Source organism: Nicotiana tabacum, chromosome 23, assembly GCF_000715075.1.
Source record: "Nicotiana tabacum cultivar K326 chromosome 23, ASM71507v2, whole genome shotgun sequence".
Lineage (NCBI taxonomy): Eukaryota > Viridiplantae > Streptophyta > Magnoliopsida > Solanales > Solanaceae > Nicotiana > Nicotiana tabacum.
In genome coordinates this window covers 102637116-102655933 of record NC_134102.1, presented here as the reverse complement: position 1 = coordinate 102655933, position 18818 = coordinate 102637116, and the positions used below count along the sequence as shown (strand labels likewise).

The 18818-nt window shown below is 36.3% G+C and overlaps 1 protein-coding gene across 6 annotated transcripts; it reads left to right on the top strand.

Moving 5' to 3' along the window:
* Positions 1 to 2824: 2824 nt before the first annotated feature.
* On the top strand, positions 2825 to 7148 carry LOC107773310 (transcription factor ABORTED MICROSPORES-like). 6 transcript variants are annotated; one of them, XM_075245232.1, is made up of 10 exons: positions 2825 to 2866; positions 3137 to 3207; positions 3445 to 3544; positions 3828 to 4010; positions 4231 to 4309; positions 4401 to 4475; positions 4812 to 5417; positions 5633 to 5938; positions 6258 to 6434; positions 6818 to 7148. In XM_075245232.1, exons 3-10 carry the CDS (start codon positions 3450 to 3452, stop codon positions 7040 to 7042), a joined length of 1746 nt encoding a protein of 581 aa, XP_075101333.1. In that variant the 5' UTR covers positions 2825 to 2866; positions 3137 to 3207; positions 3445 to 3449; the 3' UTR covers positions 7043 to 7148. The 6 variants fall into 6 exon arrangements, with proteins under 6 accessions (XP_075101333.1, XP_075101332.1, XP_075101336.1 ...); XM_075245231.1 differs by having other exon boundaries at positions 2859 to 2942; XM_075245235.1 differs by having other exon boundaries at positions 2859 to 2942; positions 3137 to 3211.
* Positions 7149 to 18818: the final 11670 nt, after the last annotated feature.

The following is an 18818-nucleotide window of genomic DNA, read 5'->3' as shown; positions in this document are numbered from 1 at the left end:
TTGAGACAGAAGATTGGAATGCGTCGTCTTCGAGAAATAAAGTGATGTTTTCATGAGGGGGAGTAAGATACGCGTTGTACTCTTTTTTCCTTAGCCTAAGTTTTGTCCCACTGGGTTTTCTTGGTAAGGCGTTTAACGAGGCAGCAAATAAAGCATATTACAGATATGTGTACTCTTTTTCCTTCACTAAGATGTTTTCCCACAGAGTTTTTTCTTAGTAAGGTTTTAGCGAGCCACATTATCTATGGACATCCAAGGGGGAGTGTTATAAAATATTGAATTATGGTGGATGTCTATAATCACCAAAGGAGTAATGCTCACTACTCTTCTCCATTATCTCCATAACCTCCCCCGTGATCTTCTTCTCAAATTCTTAATGACATATTCATGTAAAATATTTATGTAGTGGACATTCCACTCAATAGTGGACATTCCACTCACTATTTTACAATAGCGATTTTACTTTTCATGCATATATAAGGGTTTTGTAATAGATAGGAAAGATAACACGATTGAAGAAGAAATAAAAATCTCTCCTCTCTATCTCTATATCTCTTAACTTGTTTTTCCTTGTTCTATATTGTTACTTTGAACTATATTTGATAACATAAAGAATATAAAACTAAACGAATTGTTTCACGTATTGATACTTAAAAATGTAACGGTACACTGAACAGTTAAAAACCACAGTAATTCATAGAGCAAGAAATAACTAGAAATAACAAGTTTGTATAATTGTTTTTCCAACTATTTAGATATACTGCAAGAAATAACTAGAAATAACAAGTTTGTATAAATATTTTTCCAACTATTTAGATTATCTGAACTCTGCCGATGTGGGCTTACTCCAAATAAAGGAGGAGAGTTGTGGTAGGCTGGCAACCAACGTAAAACTTGTCAATTCATTATGAATCTATACTATATTAAAAGCACGAATATCCTTAGCGAAATGTCATTCGCCTTTTCTACCCTTTTAAAATTGATATTACACTGGATAAAATTATAATTTAATTTATATTCCTAATATTTTGGACTTTGAAATCTTACATTCCTAACATTTAGGACTTTGAAATCTATTAAAATTTTACTTATTAAATTGTTCCATATTTGAACAATACAGATAGGAAGCCCTATTATTTAGGATTAAAAAATATATTATGCAAATAAGTAATAAACGTATAAAAAATTCTCCAACAAAGTAAACCAATCCTATTTGAAGACATTGTCGACACTTTCATATATTTAATATTTGACCTCCTTTCATAATATATTTTCTCTTCATCATTTCTTTCATAATATTTGGAACTATACTAAATGAACAAATCACAAAGTGCTTCTCCATCGATTATATGTGTAGTACTTGAAACTACTCTCAACAATTTAAAAAATAAATAAGAAAATTAAAGAATGTAAAAACAATTTCACGCGAACAATATTGAAGGATAATAATATTGAGATAGAATGTGAGATTATTCAATTTCATGTTTGGTTGAATTTACATTTTCGACATAAGAAATTACGAAAATAGTTATACCATAATTTGGTACTATTTTGATTTTATATTCAATGTGAGATAATAATATAGAGATTAACTATGTATCACAAGAAAACATATAAACAAATGACCTCCTCCTTCAAAGCTTTTCGCCTAAATTATTTAAAAAGTCTAAGGTTAAAATTAAAAATAAAAATTTATTCAAGTTTAAATATGATAAATCAAACAAATATTTTTATTATACCCGTATATTCTATTTTAATCCAATGATTCAAACATCTACCAAAATAATTTATATCCAATAAATAATTTTGATATTATTTAATCACATCATTATAACCTACGTATAATTTTTTGCGGTATTCTAAATGAGAGTTTATTAATTATTTTCTTTCTTTTTCATTCATTCCAACAAATCTATATCTTTTTATATATTACTAAGTTATTTGTTGTAAAATATCAACACAACATTAGTCATCCTTATACTATACACTATCGCTAAAAAAGTTTTTAAACTATAGTGAATCTCTTCATTCCCAAATCCTTAAAGATATAACGATTTAACTTTTAAATAGGTATTATTAAATAAATATTTAAAGAATTTTGATAAAAGTATTTATGCATAAATATTTATTTTTAGTATTAGGTCACAAAAAATAACAATAAAATTTCATAAGATATTCACACGGAAGTCTTTAGAAATTGCAATAAGGCATCTTAGAATTTATGTGGAGAAGGACTTTATTAAGTCATCTAAGTAAAATTAATATTCACTACTTTCAAGAACTTACACTTTTTTATTTTTTCTTTTATAACTCAAATATATTATTTAATTATTATTTATATTTTTTTTAAATTATATATTTATTAGTATGGGGTACACGCGTGAAATGCGTACCCTAAGACTAGTACTCATAATACATATGAGCTTAGCTAAATGAAAGGAATGAGAATTCATATTATCAATTCCAAACTTTTTTGGGACTGAGGCCTAATTGTCATTGTTGTTGTATTTAGATTTTCTGACACGACTCATCTGCATAAATTGTCTAGTGCGTATGATATCATTTTTTCAAATTTAATAATCCGTGTTATTTAAATTTTTTATCCATGAATAAAAGTAAAACTCTTTGCACCCGAATAAATTAAATCACATGAAAAAAAAAACACAAAGAGAATGAGGAAAGTGCTCATCTAACAGAGATATTTTCTTGTTTCTTTTAGACGCTCTCTTATCGTAACAAACAAAAGTCTTTCTCATGCATGCGTTGCTTTTCACCTACCTAATAATTTTCTACATTAAAAACTAGAATCCTACCCGCAAACACAACTAACCACACAGAAGGGCAGATTTTCAAATCAAAGGGAGAAGTGTGTTTTATTTCCTTTTTTTTAGCTACATAGTTTGTGATTATTTCTTCTAAATCAAAAGTTCAGAAAAAACATAGTAAGACTTTCCTTTGAGAATTTGCTGAAATGTGATTCTTGAAAATTTGGGAACATATTGGATAATGAAAACATCAGTTAAACGTAGCTATCATCTGAAGTTAAATTATGTGGTAGCTTTTGCTTTTTTACTTTTTATTCTTTTAATTTAGTATCTCTTTTGTTGTCATCCTTGTTTTCTTTTGTTTTGTTTAGTTAAAAGGAGCAACATGATCTGAATTATAGCCATTAGCAACTAAAAAGAAAGCCTCAATCTTTACATTAAGGCAGGTTTTTCTCATTCCTTGTCTAGTTTTTCTTTGTTTTGAGCTGTGAATATACTTGAAAAAGACTGTGACTTCATTAATATATATGATGATTTCATAAGCACTGTCAGAAGTTGACAAACACATTTAACTTTAATATTTTGTTTTGATCTGCTGATGAAACTTCATTCTTTTGCCAAATCACTTTGTCCTTTCATCCTATTTAATTTCAATCTTTGTTGTTTTTCTCCCAAATAGGAAACATGGAACTCATGCATCTAATGGAGAGGCTTAGGCCTATTATGGGCTTAAAAAACTGGGATTACTGTGTTTTATGGAAGTTGAGTGAAGATCAAAGGTACTTGATTTATGATCTCAATATCTTTTTTTGTCCCCTCCATCTAGAAGCGAATACAAGATTTAGACTCAATACGTTCAAACAACATGATTTCATTATATGTATGCATTCGTAATAATTTATTGCATATGTATACATAGTACGAGCGAAAAACACTAGGTTTAGTTGAACTCACTGAACCCGTTCTAGATCGACCTTTGCCTCCCTTCCCTCCACCCCAGCCAAAAAAAGAGAAAAAGAAAGGACTTTTTTGTAATTATGTTGTGGATTATGTGTCATGTAGGTTTCTTGAATGGATTTGCTGCTGCTGTGGTGGAGCTGAGCAAAATATGCATAGCTGTGAACAAGAGATACTTTTCCCTGATTCTTCTACTTCACCTTGTAGAGATGTTATGTTTCAGCATCCAAGAACAACTGCTTGTGATTTACTGGCTCAACTGCCTTCTTCTCTTGCACTGGACTCCGGGTACAAGTTTGGCCTATTCCTTCCTCCTATCTCTTAAAATACAAAATTTCTAATAAAGAATAGACTGGTGCACTAAGCTCCGGCTATGCGCAAGTTCCGCGAAAGGGTCGAACCACATTGTATCTTGCACACAATCTTACTTTATATTTCTACAAGAGGCAGTTTCCGATCCCTATAATTAAATAAATATCCATTTTAACTATTCGCAATAAAATTGCAGAATATATGCACAGGCCTTATTATCTAATCAAGCAAAATGGCTGAACTTTGTACCTTTCTCAGAATCAAATATGTCTAATGTAAGTTTTGGTTTCTCACTGTTAATTTTCCTTTGCATAAACCTTCCATTTGAAGAACCTGATTTCTGTACAAAATATTGTTTGATTTTAGTTACAGGAAACAATTGGAACCAGAGTTTTGATTCCATCTCCTCTTGGATTGCTTGAGTTATTCAGTGCCAAGCAAGTAAAACATATCCTTCCTCCTTCCACCCTCTTATTCACTTGTTGCTACTTTTCTTCCCTTTATTAAATTGCTGCTATGATCAAGAGATCACGGGTTCTAGCCGTGGAAACAGCCTCTTGCAGAAATGCAGGGTAAGGCTTCGTACAATAGACCCTTGTGGTCCGACCCTTCCCCGGACCCCGCGCATAGCGGAAGCTTAGTGCACAAGGCTGCACTTTTTTTATTAAGTGTAAATTCCATATATATTATGTCAAAGGCGTACAATTTGATTTAACATATTCAAATAAAAGCCTTGTATAAACAACTAATATTACCATCTTTTACAAACTTTGACAGCTACCAGAAGATGAGAAAGTCATAGAATTCATCTCAGCTCAGTGCAATATCCACTTGGAGCAGCATAAATTCCCATCAAATGGAGATGACAATACAAATTCCCAAAATATTTATCAGCAAATAGTCTCCCCTGTTACATCAAGAGACCATTCAGATCACTTATCTTATGATTTTCCTCTTAAAAGAAAAAATTTGGATACTTCTTCAGTGAACTTCCTTCCACATTTCAATACTTACAACACCTCAGAAATCGAAAACAACACAACGACTATGTTATTCGATCAAAGCACAAGTGATGTGACACATTTTTCAAATTCAATGGAGAATAAGTACATGAGTGAAATGGATGCTTATTTACAGAAGCAAATGATGAGAAATAGTAGTAATCAAGCTGGATTAATTGATGATGAATCTGTTAAACAACATGATAATGGAAGATCTAATTCGGGATCGGATAGTGATCAAAATGAGGATGAAGATGATCCTAAGTTTAGAAGGAGAAATGGAAAAGGTCAATCCAAGAATCTTGTGGCTGAAAGGAAAAGAAGGAAGAAACTTAATGAAAGGCTCTACGCTCTTAGAGCTTTGGTTCCCAAAATTTCTAAGGTAATATTAATAAAATCTCAGTTCATAAGTCTTGTAGAAATGTAGGTTAAGGCTGCGCACTAGACCCTTATGGTCCAGCCCTTCCCCAGACTTCGTGCATAGCGGGAGCTTAGTACACCCGACTGCCCTTTTGTTTTGTCGTTCTTCGCAACATACCTATATACATGTTAGAAGTCCTGATTGGTTAATAATTATCGTCGAAATTATGTATACAGTTGGATAGAGCTTCAATACTTGGAGATGCTATTGAATATGTGATGGAATTGGAAAAGCAAGTGAAAGATCTGCAGCTTGAGCTTGAAGAACATTCAGATGATGATCAGAGTAGGAGGAATCAGAACCAGGTTCAACCTGAGGTTTTAGGCCAAAATGAAAGTGATCAAAATAACAGGCCTAAATCTGAAAATGTGAAACTTTCAAATGGAAGCCATAGAGGACTATCATCTAATTCCAATGGCAGCATTGATCCTTCCGGACAAAATCAAGTAGTAGACGAGAATGACAAATTGCAGCAAATGGAGGTACAACTTATTTTATTTTGTAGACGGATTTAACTTATAAACACTTATATCAATAATATATTTCTTATATTATCAAGTTACTGCTTCTTTTTCTATAGCTTCTCCGTTATTGTATTTTTTTCAACCACGTTGTGACTATACTTTTCTTGAGTCGAAGATCTATTGTAAATAACCTATGCTAACTTGTTCAAATATTTTTTTTTAGGTAACATGATAGTATAATTTTTTCCACACCATTAGTGCATAGAAGTTAAACTCCTGCTAATTATCTCTACAATGATATGAATGTAACTAAGACATATTTATTGATGATATGTAGCCACAAGTGGAAGTAGCACAATTAGATGGGAATGAGTTCTTTGTGAAGGTGTTTCGTGAGCACAAGGCAGGTGGATTTGTGAGGATATTGGAGGCTTTGAACTCATTGGGTTTGGAGGTTACAAATGTCAATGCAACTAGGCATACTTGTTTGGTATCAAGTATCTTCAAAGTAGAAGTAAGTCAAACTTAATTATTCTTCAACAATTCTCACCCCCATAGGCCATACCCTACTCCACATTACCTATAAGTACCAAAGAATAATTTCTCATATATACTTTACATAAAACCCTTTTTATGCTGTACTTACTTCTATCCCAAATATTAGTCGTTTTGTTAAATTGAATTTGTTCTAAGTATTTGATATTTTAGAAAAAAAAAACATTTATTACGTATTTCTTTTTCTTCAAATTTACTCGTATTGCTCCATTTAGTGGATTATTAATTAAGTGAGATGCTTAGCAAAAAGATAAAAGGTAGTTCAGATAAATACTCTTATAATATAAGCTATTAATTTTTCAAGTTTGAAAATTTTCTTTGTTTCTTGTTTTCATTAACCAGAAAAGGGATAATGAAATGGTTCAAGCTGATCATGTAAGGGACTCGTTGCTAGAGCTGACAAGAAACCCTAGTAGAGGGTGGTCTGAAATGGGTAGACCATTATCAGAAAATAATGCAAATGGAAGTACAGATTATCTCCATAATCATCAACATCAACACCACCTTGAGAATAATCACCAGAAGCAAGCCAATTCTCATCATTTTCATCGACACCATCACATGTAATAAGCTAGCTAGTAATATTTGTAACGTATACGTGCTTTTCTAGTGCGTAAGTACTCCTTATTTAGTTTCAATATTTTGCAAAATATATAAGACAGATTTGTTACAACTTGTTAATCTCATCGGTGCCCTTAAACATAGTAGTATAAAAATTGCTATTGTGTTCATATTTTGTAGAAGAAAGATCATAGCAATTTGTTTAACTCCATTTATCCCAATTTAAGACAGGGTATGAATTAAGTTTAAGAAAAAAAAAAACTTTTAAAACTTTTGGTCTAAAATAAACCATATACATAGTGACTTTAATCATCTCATTAAGAGTAAAATGAAAATTTCAAAGTTAATTTTTTCCCAAATAAGTATGACATTCTTTTCAAACAGATAAAAAAGGAAAATATGCCACATAAATTGGGGCGAAAGGAGTATTAATTAAAATTAAAATTATGTAGATTTAATACTTCTCTATACCCTGGACCGGACCGTGTTGCAACAAAATAGTGGCTATATTTCAATGACTTTGCAAACGCTGGCTAATTTTGAATTACCAGTCCTAAAACTGGCTAGCCCGTGCTATTTTTACAAGTTTGTTATCCAAGTCCATTAAGCAAAGTGGAAGTCCAAATTGTTCTTAATTAGCTGGGGTCAAGTCCAAATATACACACACACACACACACACACACACACACACACACACACACACACACATATATATATATATATATATATATATATATATATATATATATATATATATATATATATATATATATATATATGTATTCTGAAATACGTATAGAGATAGATGCTAACTAACTAAAGGTTGCTAAAGCTGAATTGCTTGAGATTATAACACGAAATGAAATAACTGCCAGAAGATCATCAGAAAATGTCAACATTAATCATCTCATAACTGTTAATTAGACAAACTTATTCCATATACCTATATTTAACTATGTATTCATTCTATTTGTTTTATGTTTTAAAAATTGATCGGTTTTATAGTCAAATTAATGGCTAGAAAAATGAAGTGTAAGAATTAAGGACCACTATGGGGTCTATAAACTTTCTACAGCAAAGTTTTGGCTGGGAACACCATCAAATTAATTAACAAAGGAACTTAAGCATCTATGGACAAATCCTGCAATTTTCTTTAACAATCTCACAAAAAGCAAAGAAATTTTATGTACTATTCATTAATCTATTCGTATTGAGTATAATATTATTGCGCTGGAAAAGCAACAGTTAACAGTACTGTTGCTTTAAATCGATAAAATATGTTAAAGTAGAAGATGGAACTAACTTTAATTACCAAAAAATTAATGAACAACCGGCCATATACAATTATGATATAATGGCAGTATGGTTCCCTAATAAGAGATCTAAGAAAATGGTTGTTTTTTCAATTGAGACAGCAAAAACAGAAGGGCACCCAATCTTCCTGCATGTGATTAGCATTATTACTCAAATCTGAACATAGAAATGTTAATTAGAAAATAAAAGTACTACTGTTTAACTAAGAATTGTTTTGTAACGTGCAATGTTGGGAAAAGAAAAACCAAAAGAAAGTAATGCAAAAGAGAATTAATGTTAATACTGTAGCATCTTTCCCTCTTTGGTATGTACAATGTAGGTAGCCTCTTTTATTAGCATAAAAAGAACTAAAAAGAGAACTGTCTCAAACTGGGTACGGCATGCCAAACTGTCCTGTCAAAAAGGAAAATAGAAAATCAGTAAGAAATAATAAAAGTACAAGCTAAGGTACGTAGATGAGATATGACAAAACTCTCAATAACAGTTTTATTTGTTCCGAATTTTTTTTATTGTTATATCGATGTGTTAAGGGTGTAGAAATCGAATCGGAAAATCATACCAAACCGAAAAGTCAAACCAACCCGATGAAAAAACCCAATTAGATTTGGTATTGAGTAAAAAACCCGAATCAAACCGACATATAAATATATATATAATTTTTATATATATTTTAAAGGCTTTTTATAGAATTTTTTTTTAAAAAAACATCTAGAAATAATTACGATTCTCTTATGGGATATAATATTTGGTTAAATATGAAGTGCTCCATTTTTATTAATTTTAAATAATTAGTTGTGTGATCACTTTCTTATCAAAAGTTACTGAAATGCGTCATTCTCTTTGTTCTTTCATATTCATATGTCAACATCTATTAAATTCTTATATTTTTTTAAATTTGAAGTGGTATTTCGATAATTTAAAATTAAATAAAATATATCATCATTTAAGTATCATATTAATTTTTATGTTTAATTATTAAATTCGGTTAACCTTGAAAGTGTGCAACAACAAAAAATTATCAGATGACTAAAAAAATTATCATGTGTTACTAAGAAAATTCTCTCATAAGAATATTTTAATAGATCATGCGTTTGTCATTTTTTTAAATTTTTACTAAACATATATTTACTTATAAAAATTTTAACAAAGTAAGATTCAAATAATATTCATATAACAAAAAAACCCGAAAGTCTGTATCAATCAAAGACGGATCTTGAAAATGATGGATTAATCTGAACCTGGAATCCACCTGGTGCAGATTAGTAACAGTAAGTGATGATTTTTCATGTTGAATCGAATTTACGAGAAGTGTCCGGAGGATTTTGTTTATTGTTGGATGTCACAATCCATAATAGGATCAGGATGTAGCCAACAACCAATGAAATGAGTGAAAATTCTAGTAACAGATCAAGGTTCAAGAACTAAGACAAAAATTTAGGTGATCTTGATCGACAAAATTATCCGATATTTTTGTTGTGAATGGAAGTAGTAAATGCCTGATAAAATAATTGATGAGCACACAAATTGATATGAATATCACCGTTATTTAGAAGAAAAAAAATTATCCACAATTTGATTTCTGTTGGTGCATGCTTAAAAAGAGAGAAGAGCTCCACTATACTCAAAGCTAAAGAACAAAAACTAGAGATGTCTACATCATCCACCACTTCTTGTTGAGATAAAACCGTGTTTCTTTTGGTATCGACAAGTCAAATATAACTCTTAAAAAGAAAATCAGCAAATCTTCATGATCTCAACTTTGCATTTGAATTGATTGGTGTCTTTTTGGATCATTGTGGAAGGCACTGACATGTCTCTGTTACTAAACCATCAATTCTTGAAGTAAAAAGCGGTAAAAAACTACCTAGACAATTAATTCAATCTTCTGGAAAAAGAAAACAGCAGAAAGATTGAAATTCCATTTAAACTAGAAAAACAGAATTTTCCTAGGTTTTCCCTATCACCAAAAGAATATTCACTAACAAACCCCGCTGCCACCAGAGAGATTTGAGATGAATCAATGAAAAAGAAACATAGAATAACTGCACAAATTTGCAAAGCATTTCACTATCCAACAGCCAAAGGTACACAAATATGCAAATAAAACAAGGAAACTTTGTTAATTATCAGATCCATTATGTACTCATCCAATTAATTGAATCAAACATCATGGAAGAAAAAAACAATTACCTCAATAGTTACTCCATACATAGAATACACAAATAAAGAAATCTAGAGAGAGAGAGTGGTGGGGTGACAGATAGAGCAGTGAGCACGCATAGGTTCAAGTATATCATATGCAAGAAAACACCATGTGTGCTCACTCTCTTCTGTCACCTATCACATCCTTTTGCTAGGGTAATTTTTTGGCGAAAGGGATTAAGATAAAACCTTTCACCCTATAGTTCTGCTCCTAAGTTCCATACCAATAATACCATATGTTCATAAACACAGATGCGCGCATACATAAAACATAAAGAGAAATATATAGAGAGACAGTGGTGGGGGTGACAGATAGAGCAGCGAGCACGCATAGCTTCAAGCATAGACGGATTTCATGCAAGAAAAGACCATGTGTGCTCACTCTCTTCTGTCACCTCCCTTTTTTACCCCAGCTATATATAGTTAACCTGGATTAATGTAGAATACAATTCTCTCCCGCCGACAAAATCTTTTACCACAAGAAGATGTAGGAAACCCTAGATCTGAAACTACAATCGTAGAAGTACTGTTTTGGAACAATGATTTTGATTTATGATTTGATGTGTGAGGAATGATGGGGAGTTTTATGGCCTTTATATAGGAAGAGAACTGGACAGTTGCATAACGTAAGGTATAAATGTGTGTTTATCTCTTTCCTTATGCGTCTATCCCCCAACCACTCATCTGGTATCTCGATAAAGTAGTCTATCCCCCAAATATATTATTTTGGAACTTCCCAGATCACAGACACATAAAACGAATTATACAATTATATATCGCATCAACCCATAACTGTATGATATGCATTTTTCCATAAAAAAAGATAGAGATATCTGAGAGAGAAAGTTGGACAAGAAACAACCTATTGACCTCTTAACCAACTAACTAGAGACCTCCATAAATTCAAATTACACTTACCGATGCTTCTTGTAATACCAAGTACTCTGTCCCAATTTATTCTGGAATAGGTTCTTTAAGTTTTTGATATAAAATTTATATATTTTAAAAAATCCTAAGTCATAATAAATAATAATTAAAAATATTTGAAAGGTACATGAAATAATCACGATCAAAGAAATATCCATTATTCTCAAAATCGGAATATTACGGCATAAATTGAGACGGCGAGAACATTTTTACCATGCCATGAGCACCTTTAATTTATATCCTTTTTCTTTTCTTCTCCATGAAACTTTATTGGACTAATATGGACAGAAGAGGCTGCTCAGTGCTCAGTGCTCAGTTCATGACAAGAGTATTACATGCACAGGCTGAGTGGCTGACCTTCTGGAATGGATAATTTCCCATGAACAGTTGTGAAAGCTGATGTTTTACCATTTATTTAGATGGCCTTTATCTTCTTTTAGTGAAGAAAGGATGACGTATACAAATGCTCCAAGGAGTAAACAAATGCTTTAATTTAGACGAATATCACCTGTTGATTTACTTTCATTTTGGTGGTCCAAGCACACATATCCACCGAAAGAAAGGTTACAATGCATCTTGAAATGGGTGAATGGGAGAATCATGATTGATGCAATTTGTCTAAGAACTTATTGTTTAATCCAAAAATGAGTAGCAATTAAATTTGTATGTGATTTAAAAGATACGCGATTTAATTCAATACAAATAATTAAGAATAACATATAGATAAATTAAAGACAAAATAAATGATCAAACCAATTGCAATATGATGACCAAGCCTGATCTTATATTGAACAGTGAAATTCGTTCTCGATCGGACCCTCGGTGCAAGCTCGGTCGTGAGTAAAGAAAAGAACAAACAAGTAATGCATTGAACAGTAGCTAGAAGACAAAAGTAAATTTTCTTATAGCTTTGAATTGCGTGTTATAATGTGTCACACTAAAAAAAAGTTTTCCCTTTATATAATAGGAGAATTTTAGTCCTAGTACAAGTCTAAAAAAAGTAAAAATCTTCTTTTTCTGGTAATTGTTGATCTTTAACTGATACTGAACGGGATTCGCGCCGCAATGTCTGGTTGAGGGCGAATATTAAGGCACCCTATCCGTCGTGCATAACCGTTCACCGCATCTCCGAGGTCCAGAAGCTATATTTGGTCTGGGGTACGTCGTTTTTCCGCGTCCGATCTGAGATAGATCGATCATTCTTCCCGGGTCTCGATATAAAGAGTTCCTAACCTCGATTATAACTGCGTCGATCTATGCTTCCCCTTCGTTCCTCATTAGGGGATCGGGTAAAACTTTGACCCCGATTTTATCCGTACACAAGCAGTCCCCTCATTTTTCGGAGAGTAGATTCATCGAAGCAACGAAAAGCGATAAATTAACCTCAGTTTCTTCCTTTGTATGTTACAACCGAGTCGACAGGTCAGTGAATCCCATCAGTCGCGTCGTTCTGACTTGGGACATATGTCCGCCGCCGGTTGACTGTCCTCGAATGCGAAACGTCACACATTGGTTATCCTTCTTCTATAAAAGCTTCTATGCCTTTTTTACTTTTCACTTTTCGATTCCAGAGCTCTTTGATTTACCCTCGAATTCTCTACTTGACTCTACCCCCTTCAAATCTTCATATATTGCTTCTTAGATCTTTATATATTCATCTTCAAATCTTTATACTTCTTCTTTAAATCTTCAAACCAGACCTTCATACCTTCATTCCTATATTCAAATCTTCATCTTCATCTTTAAACTTTCATATCTTTCTTCAAACCTTCATATTTTCTAGATCCCGATGGCAAAAACTTCCAAATTCGTGCCTTAGCAAACTGCCCCTTCAACTTCCAACCCGACCACGGATGCCGAGGTGCCCAATCCTTAGGTGGTCCCGTAGCCTCCTTTGAAGAGTTTCGTTCCCGGGGACTGCTCTATCAAAAACGACTATAAAGTCGAAAAGGCCTCCAGTCAACATGGGGAGGAGTATGGAGGTGCATATGCTCTGTTACAGAGGACACACTCCCCACGGTTCGGGTGGATTGCAACTGGGAGGTCAAGGAGGTGGTCGCTCCCGGCCAATGAAGATATTACCACTCATATGGAGGGGTATCTAAGTGTTTACACTTACCCTTCACGCTCACCCCGGCGGACCCTATAATCATCAGCTTCTGCAAAAGGTACGAGGTCTGCCTTGGGCAGATTCACCCATCCTTCTTGAGGATCATAATCCTCCCCCGGAACTTCATAAATAACACCGAAGCACCTCGGTTCACCCTTGACCACTTGCTTCATCTCTACAGTCCCTGAATTTTCCGATGGGGATAATCAAGCTCGTTCATCGGGCAAGTAAAGCTTCATTCTCGAGCATCGATGAAGATCGAGATTGAGGTTGGCAGGGGAGGTTCGTTCGGGTGAAAACTGAATATCTCATTTCCTCCGAATTTCTACCGTTCCCTGAAAAGTGGAACTCATCCCGTAAGTCCTTTCCTTCTTGAGTACTTGACACTTTATTTTATTCTTATTGCCCGTGTCTCTCATTGTGCATTGGTCGCCCAGGTTCCTAATGCAGTCCATCGCTTCAAGGAGTGAATCGAGGGGATCTGCAAACAAATGCCTTACTTCGAGCGTGAATGGCGCAAGATCTCGAAGGGCAAGTGAGAGGTTCGTTCCCATGGTAAGACTTTCTCCTAAATAATTACACTGACATACTTGACTTGTATTTTTGCTAAGTCTTTTCATTTCTCACAGGTTTGCCCAAGATCACCGAGCTTAGGCAGTTGGATGAGGATGAGGCCCTATCCTCGCTCGTTGAACCCTCCGCTTCAGGACAGCCCGGAGCCACCAAAAAAGAGGAGAAAAAGAAGAAAAAGAGGAAATCCTCGGGTTCCCCGGATGTCGAGGTAAAGAAGAAGAGGGTTGTTGTCCGAGTCCGGAAAAGTAACAAGAAGAGCACCAAAGCCAGGGTAACAGACCCCGATTCCCTCTTCTGGCTCAGGGATTACCTAGAGGATGACGATCTTGAGTTCATTACTCATGGGTCGACCATCGACGAGGGAGACCAGGAGGAAATAAGAGAAATTGGCCAAGAGATTGATCACCCTCTTGCTCGGGAACCTGAAGGAGAATCGGAGACCGTAGTCTCCCATCAAGCCGTTCCTGCCCCGAAGGAAGTAGCCGGTCGCAGAAATGCCATCCCACATAGAGTCCATGCTTGAAAAGGCTCAAACTGACAAAGAAAAATCAAACGAGACGGCACGGGGCGCAGATGATTCCCTCAACATGTTCTTTGATGGCATGGACATGAGCGCATTAGAGGACTATTCCGGGCTTGGCCACCTGGAGGTCCCAGAAAAGGAAGTGCCTCGGGATCGAGTGAGCCAAGCTCGAGTCCGAAGCTAGTGAGGCAGTTCCCTGCCCCGAGTGCGGATCCCGACCGCAAGAGAACAGTCGTTCTTACTATCCTAGTGAACGCCCGGGCGCTGTCCCCTCAGGTGGGCTCGGCCAGCTATCTTCGTTGCTTGGTGACCGAGAAGGACCAGGCGAAGATGAATGAAGCAGGCACGTCGAGCCTCTTCAACAAGATGCAACAGGAACTGAACCGGGTAAGACGTCTACACCTTGTATCCTTTGTGAATTTTTCTACGTTTTAGCATGTTCTAATGACCTTATTGTTTTTCAGGCTTCGGTGCTTCATCATGAAAGCTTCCTTTGGTCCTGCTTGGAAATTAGCCAGCTCGAGTTCGAGCTCAAAGAGCAGGCCCGAAAGAAGGATATGTACATGGCTCTCAGTGAACAACAGGACGAGTCTCTTAAGGATCTCCCAACTCTACGGGCCGAGCTGGAAAAGGTGCAGAAGGAGGCCTCGTCTGCAAAACGGTAGCATTCTGATCTTGTCGAGAAGGTAAAGATCTTTGAGGCTAAAAATGAGAAGCTACTAGTGATGACTAACAACGAAACTTTACAGGTCCAAGAGAAGATAAACTTGATTGAACAACTTTGGGCCGAGATGGATAAGGTCAAGGCCACGACCGAGGCGATGAAGGGAATGATGGATTTTCTGGCTTTGAAAAAAGAGGCTACTAAAGAGGAGCTGGCATCGGTCAAGGACCAACTCCGGGTAGAAAAAGATAAGGCCGACAAGTGGTCACGGCTAAATGATGACCTCCGGGCACATCTGGGTTTAGCCGCCTTGGAACGGGATGCCATTAGACAGGAATATACTATGCTGCAGTCCAAATTGAAGGCAACTTTGATTGATTCCTCCGAAGTCGAGGAAATGCTTGCCTAGTATAAGGATGATATGGAGATAGCCGAGGCCAGCTTGAAGATGAAGACCGAGTATGTAAAGTGGTTATGCCGAAGGGAGACCCTCGAGGAGATTCACGCCCGAGGTTTTGACCTATCGGCCGAGATCGAAGAAGTCAATAGGCTCGAGGCTGAGGCAAAAGAACTCTATGAGACCGAAGGTCCCGAAGGATCTGAAGGTTTTGAAGGTTCCGATGGTGAGTCGAGCTCCGGTGAAGATCAGGCATAGATGCTTTAGTTCTTTTTTATTTTCCTTTTGTATTTTTTCTTTCTTGCTTATTTTGAGGCCGTTTTATCGTGCCTTTAAAAATATTTTTTGAAATTCATATGAAGTTTTCCCTTCGGTAATACCATCTTTTTACTTTTCAGCATCTACTTATAATATTTCATTTGTTTATCATTCCTTAATGCCTTAACATAGAATTAAAACTATTCTAGATCATCCGTTCTTTCGGAGATCCGAATGGGGCCCGATTTTATGGGCAACTCCGGATTACTCGTGGCTTTGAATCATCCGATAAAATCGAAAGCCTTTAAGATGCTTAAGCGTTCTAGTCATATATGGCGATGTTCTTGCTGAGGGTAGCCCTTTAATAGGTTTTAATTATTCATAAGGGCCTTACTTTCTGAGTACGGACTTCGGACGTCTTCGAGATATTTGGGGTGCATGTAGCCTTTCACATTCGGGCACTGACTAATATGCTCGGTGCCTTTGAGATTCGATAGCCTGGGCTGTCCGATTTCTCTATTGGACGACAGTCCCCGAGTCGGGGTAGCCCGTGGTCTTTAGGATCTTGGATTCGTTGTGTGGCATCGATGAAGCGAAATGTGTAGTAATAAAGTATGAGGGATGCAAAGATTTCTTTCATTGTTTTATATGTAAGGTACATAATCAGAGGTGCATAAACCTTGTGCCATTGCTAGAGTGGGCTACCTGGGCATAGTTTGTATGACCGTTTGACCCTTACAATGAGTCCTAACCACCAAGCCTTGGCCTTTGACATATAAAAGTTTCCCTTTCTAAAGATCTTGATCTAGGGGTAATGGCCCCCATTATTTGAGGCCGAACTTGTGAGGGCTCGGATACTGTTGGTTTGGTGAAAATGATCATCAATCCTGGTCTAAGTACGATCTTCAAAACTAAGGTAATACGTTTTACTATTGCTTCATTAAAAACCTTGCCGAAAAACCCACTTCGGGACAAAATCGGTTCAAAGAAAAAAAGAGTGCAACACGTGCTTTCAGACCTACACATTTGCCATTGGCCGAGTACCTACATTAGTTAGTCCGTAATATAACAAAATTTTAAAAAAAGGAATTGAGTTTGTACCTTAGTAGTAGTATCGCTTTAAGTGTGTCATATTCCAGTTGTTCGGTAGTTGTACACCGTTTCCTGATTCGAGTTTATCTTAGCCTTTGCCGGTTATTCTGGAAACTCTATAAGATCCTTCCCAATTAGGTCCTAGTTTCCCGTCGTTTGGGTTCATGGTATGTAGCGTTACTTTCCTAACACCAAGTCCCCGACTTGAAAATATCGGAGATTGGCTCTTCGGTTATAGTACCTCCCTATTCGCTGCTTCTAGGCGGCCAACCGAACCAGGGCGACTTCTCGCCTTTCGTCCAAAAATTCCAGGCTCGTGTCCATGGCTTCACCGTTTGATATTTCGATAGCATACTGGAGCCCGAGGCTCGGTTCCCCTACCTCGACCAGTATCAAGGCTTCCACTCCGTAGACTGGAGAGAACGGGGTCACCCCGGTACTTGACTTCGAAGTTGTACGGTATGCCCACAAGACTTCGGGCAGGATTTCCTTCCACTTTCCCTTTGAATCGGTCAATTTATTTTTCAGGTTTTGGAGTATAGTTTTGTTCGTTGATTCTGCTTGCCTATTCGCACTAGGAGTGGTAAGGCGTTGATAATATATTCTTAATCTTGTGGTCTTCGAAAAACTTACTTACCTTATTGCCAACGAATTGTTTTCCGTTGTCACAAACGATCTTAGTTAGTATCCCAAATGGACACATTATGTGATCCCAGACGAAGTCGATGACTTCCTTCTCCCGGACCTTCTCAAACGCCTGAGCCTCGACCTATTTTGAAAATAATCGATCATGAGTAGTATGTATTGGGCCTTACTGGGCACCCATGGCAGAGGACCAACGATATCCATTCCTCCCTTCATTAAGGGCCACAACGATAGAACTGGGTGGCATCTCTCCCGATTGATGAATCGTCGGGGCGTGTCTTTGACATTCGTCGCATTTTCGTATGAAGTCTTTTGCATCCTTCTCCATTTTATTACAATAATAGTCGGCTCTGATCAGCTTTCAAACTAAGAATTTTGCCCCCGAATGGTTCCCGCAAGTGCTCCGGTGAACTTCCCCATGGCGTATTCAGTCTCTCCCGGGCCTAAGCATCTAGCCAATGGGCCGAAAAAAGATTTTCTAAACAATTTCCCTTCGACTTAACTAAACCTGGCAGCTTTGGTGCGCAGGGCTTTCGATTCCTTGGGATCCGATGGCAATTTTCCTATCGTCGGGTAGTCTATGTATTTGTTTCTCCAATCCCAAGTTAAATTTGTCGAGTTTACCTCTGTGTGACCTTCTTCTACCAACGAGTTCATCAGCTGCACTACTACCCCCGAGTTGAATTCATCGGAGTCGACAAACGAACCTAAGTTGGCCAGTGCATAAGCCTCGCTGTTTTGATCTCGAGGTACATGTTGCAGAGTCCATTCCTTGAATTGGTGTAGGGTTACCTGCAATTTGTCTAAGTACCCCTGTATCCATTCCTCTTTTACTTCAAACGTTCCGTTGACTTGATTTACGACTAGGAGGGAGTCACATTTGGCTTCGATTACTTCGGCCCCCGACTCTTAGCCAGTTCCAGACCTGCAATCATAGCTTCATACTCAACTTCATTGTTAGTAAAATTTACAATTCTAATAGACTGACTAATTACGCTACCCGCAGGCAGTTTTAGTACGATGCCAAGCCCGAAGCCCTTCGCGTTGGAGGCAGCATCCATGAATAGGATCCAGATC

What these genes read in the sequence shown, in the direction of transcription:
- LOC107773310 (XM_075245232.1), top strand. Translation starts at nt 3,450, where the DNA reads ATGGAACTCATGCATCTAATGGAGAGGCTTAGGCCTATTATGGGCTTA. An exon ending in AAGTTGAGTGAAGATCAAAG is followed by an intron (nt 3,545 to 3,827) that starts GTACTTGATTTA and finishes TGTGTCATGTAG; the next exon opens with GTTTCTTGAATGGATTTGCT. An exon ending in CAAGTATCTTCAAAGTAGAA is followed by an intron (nt 6,435 to 6,817) that starts GTAAGTCAAACT and finishes TTCATTAACCAG; the next exon opens with AAAAGGGATAATGAAATGGT.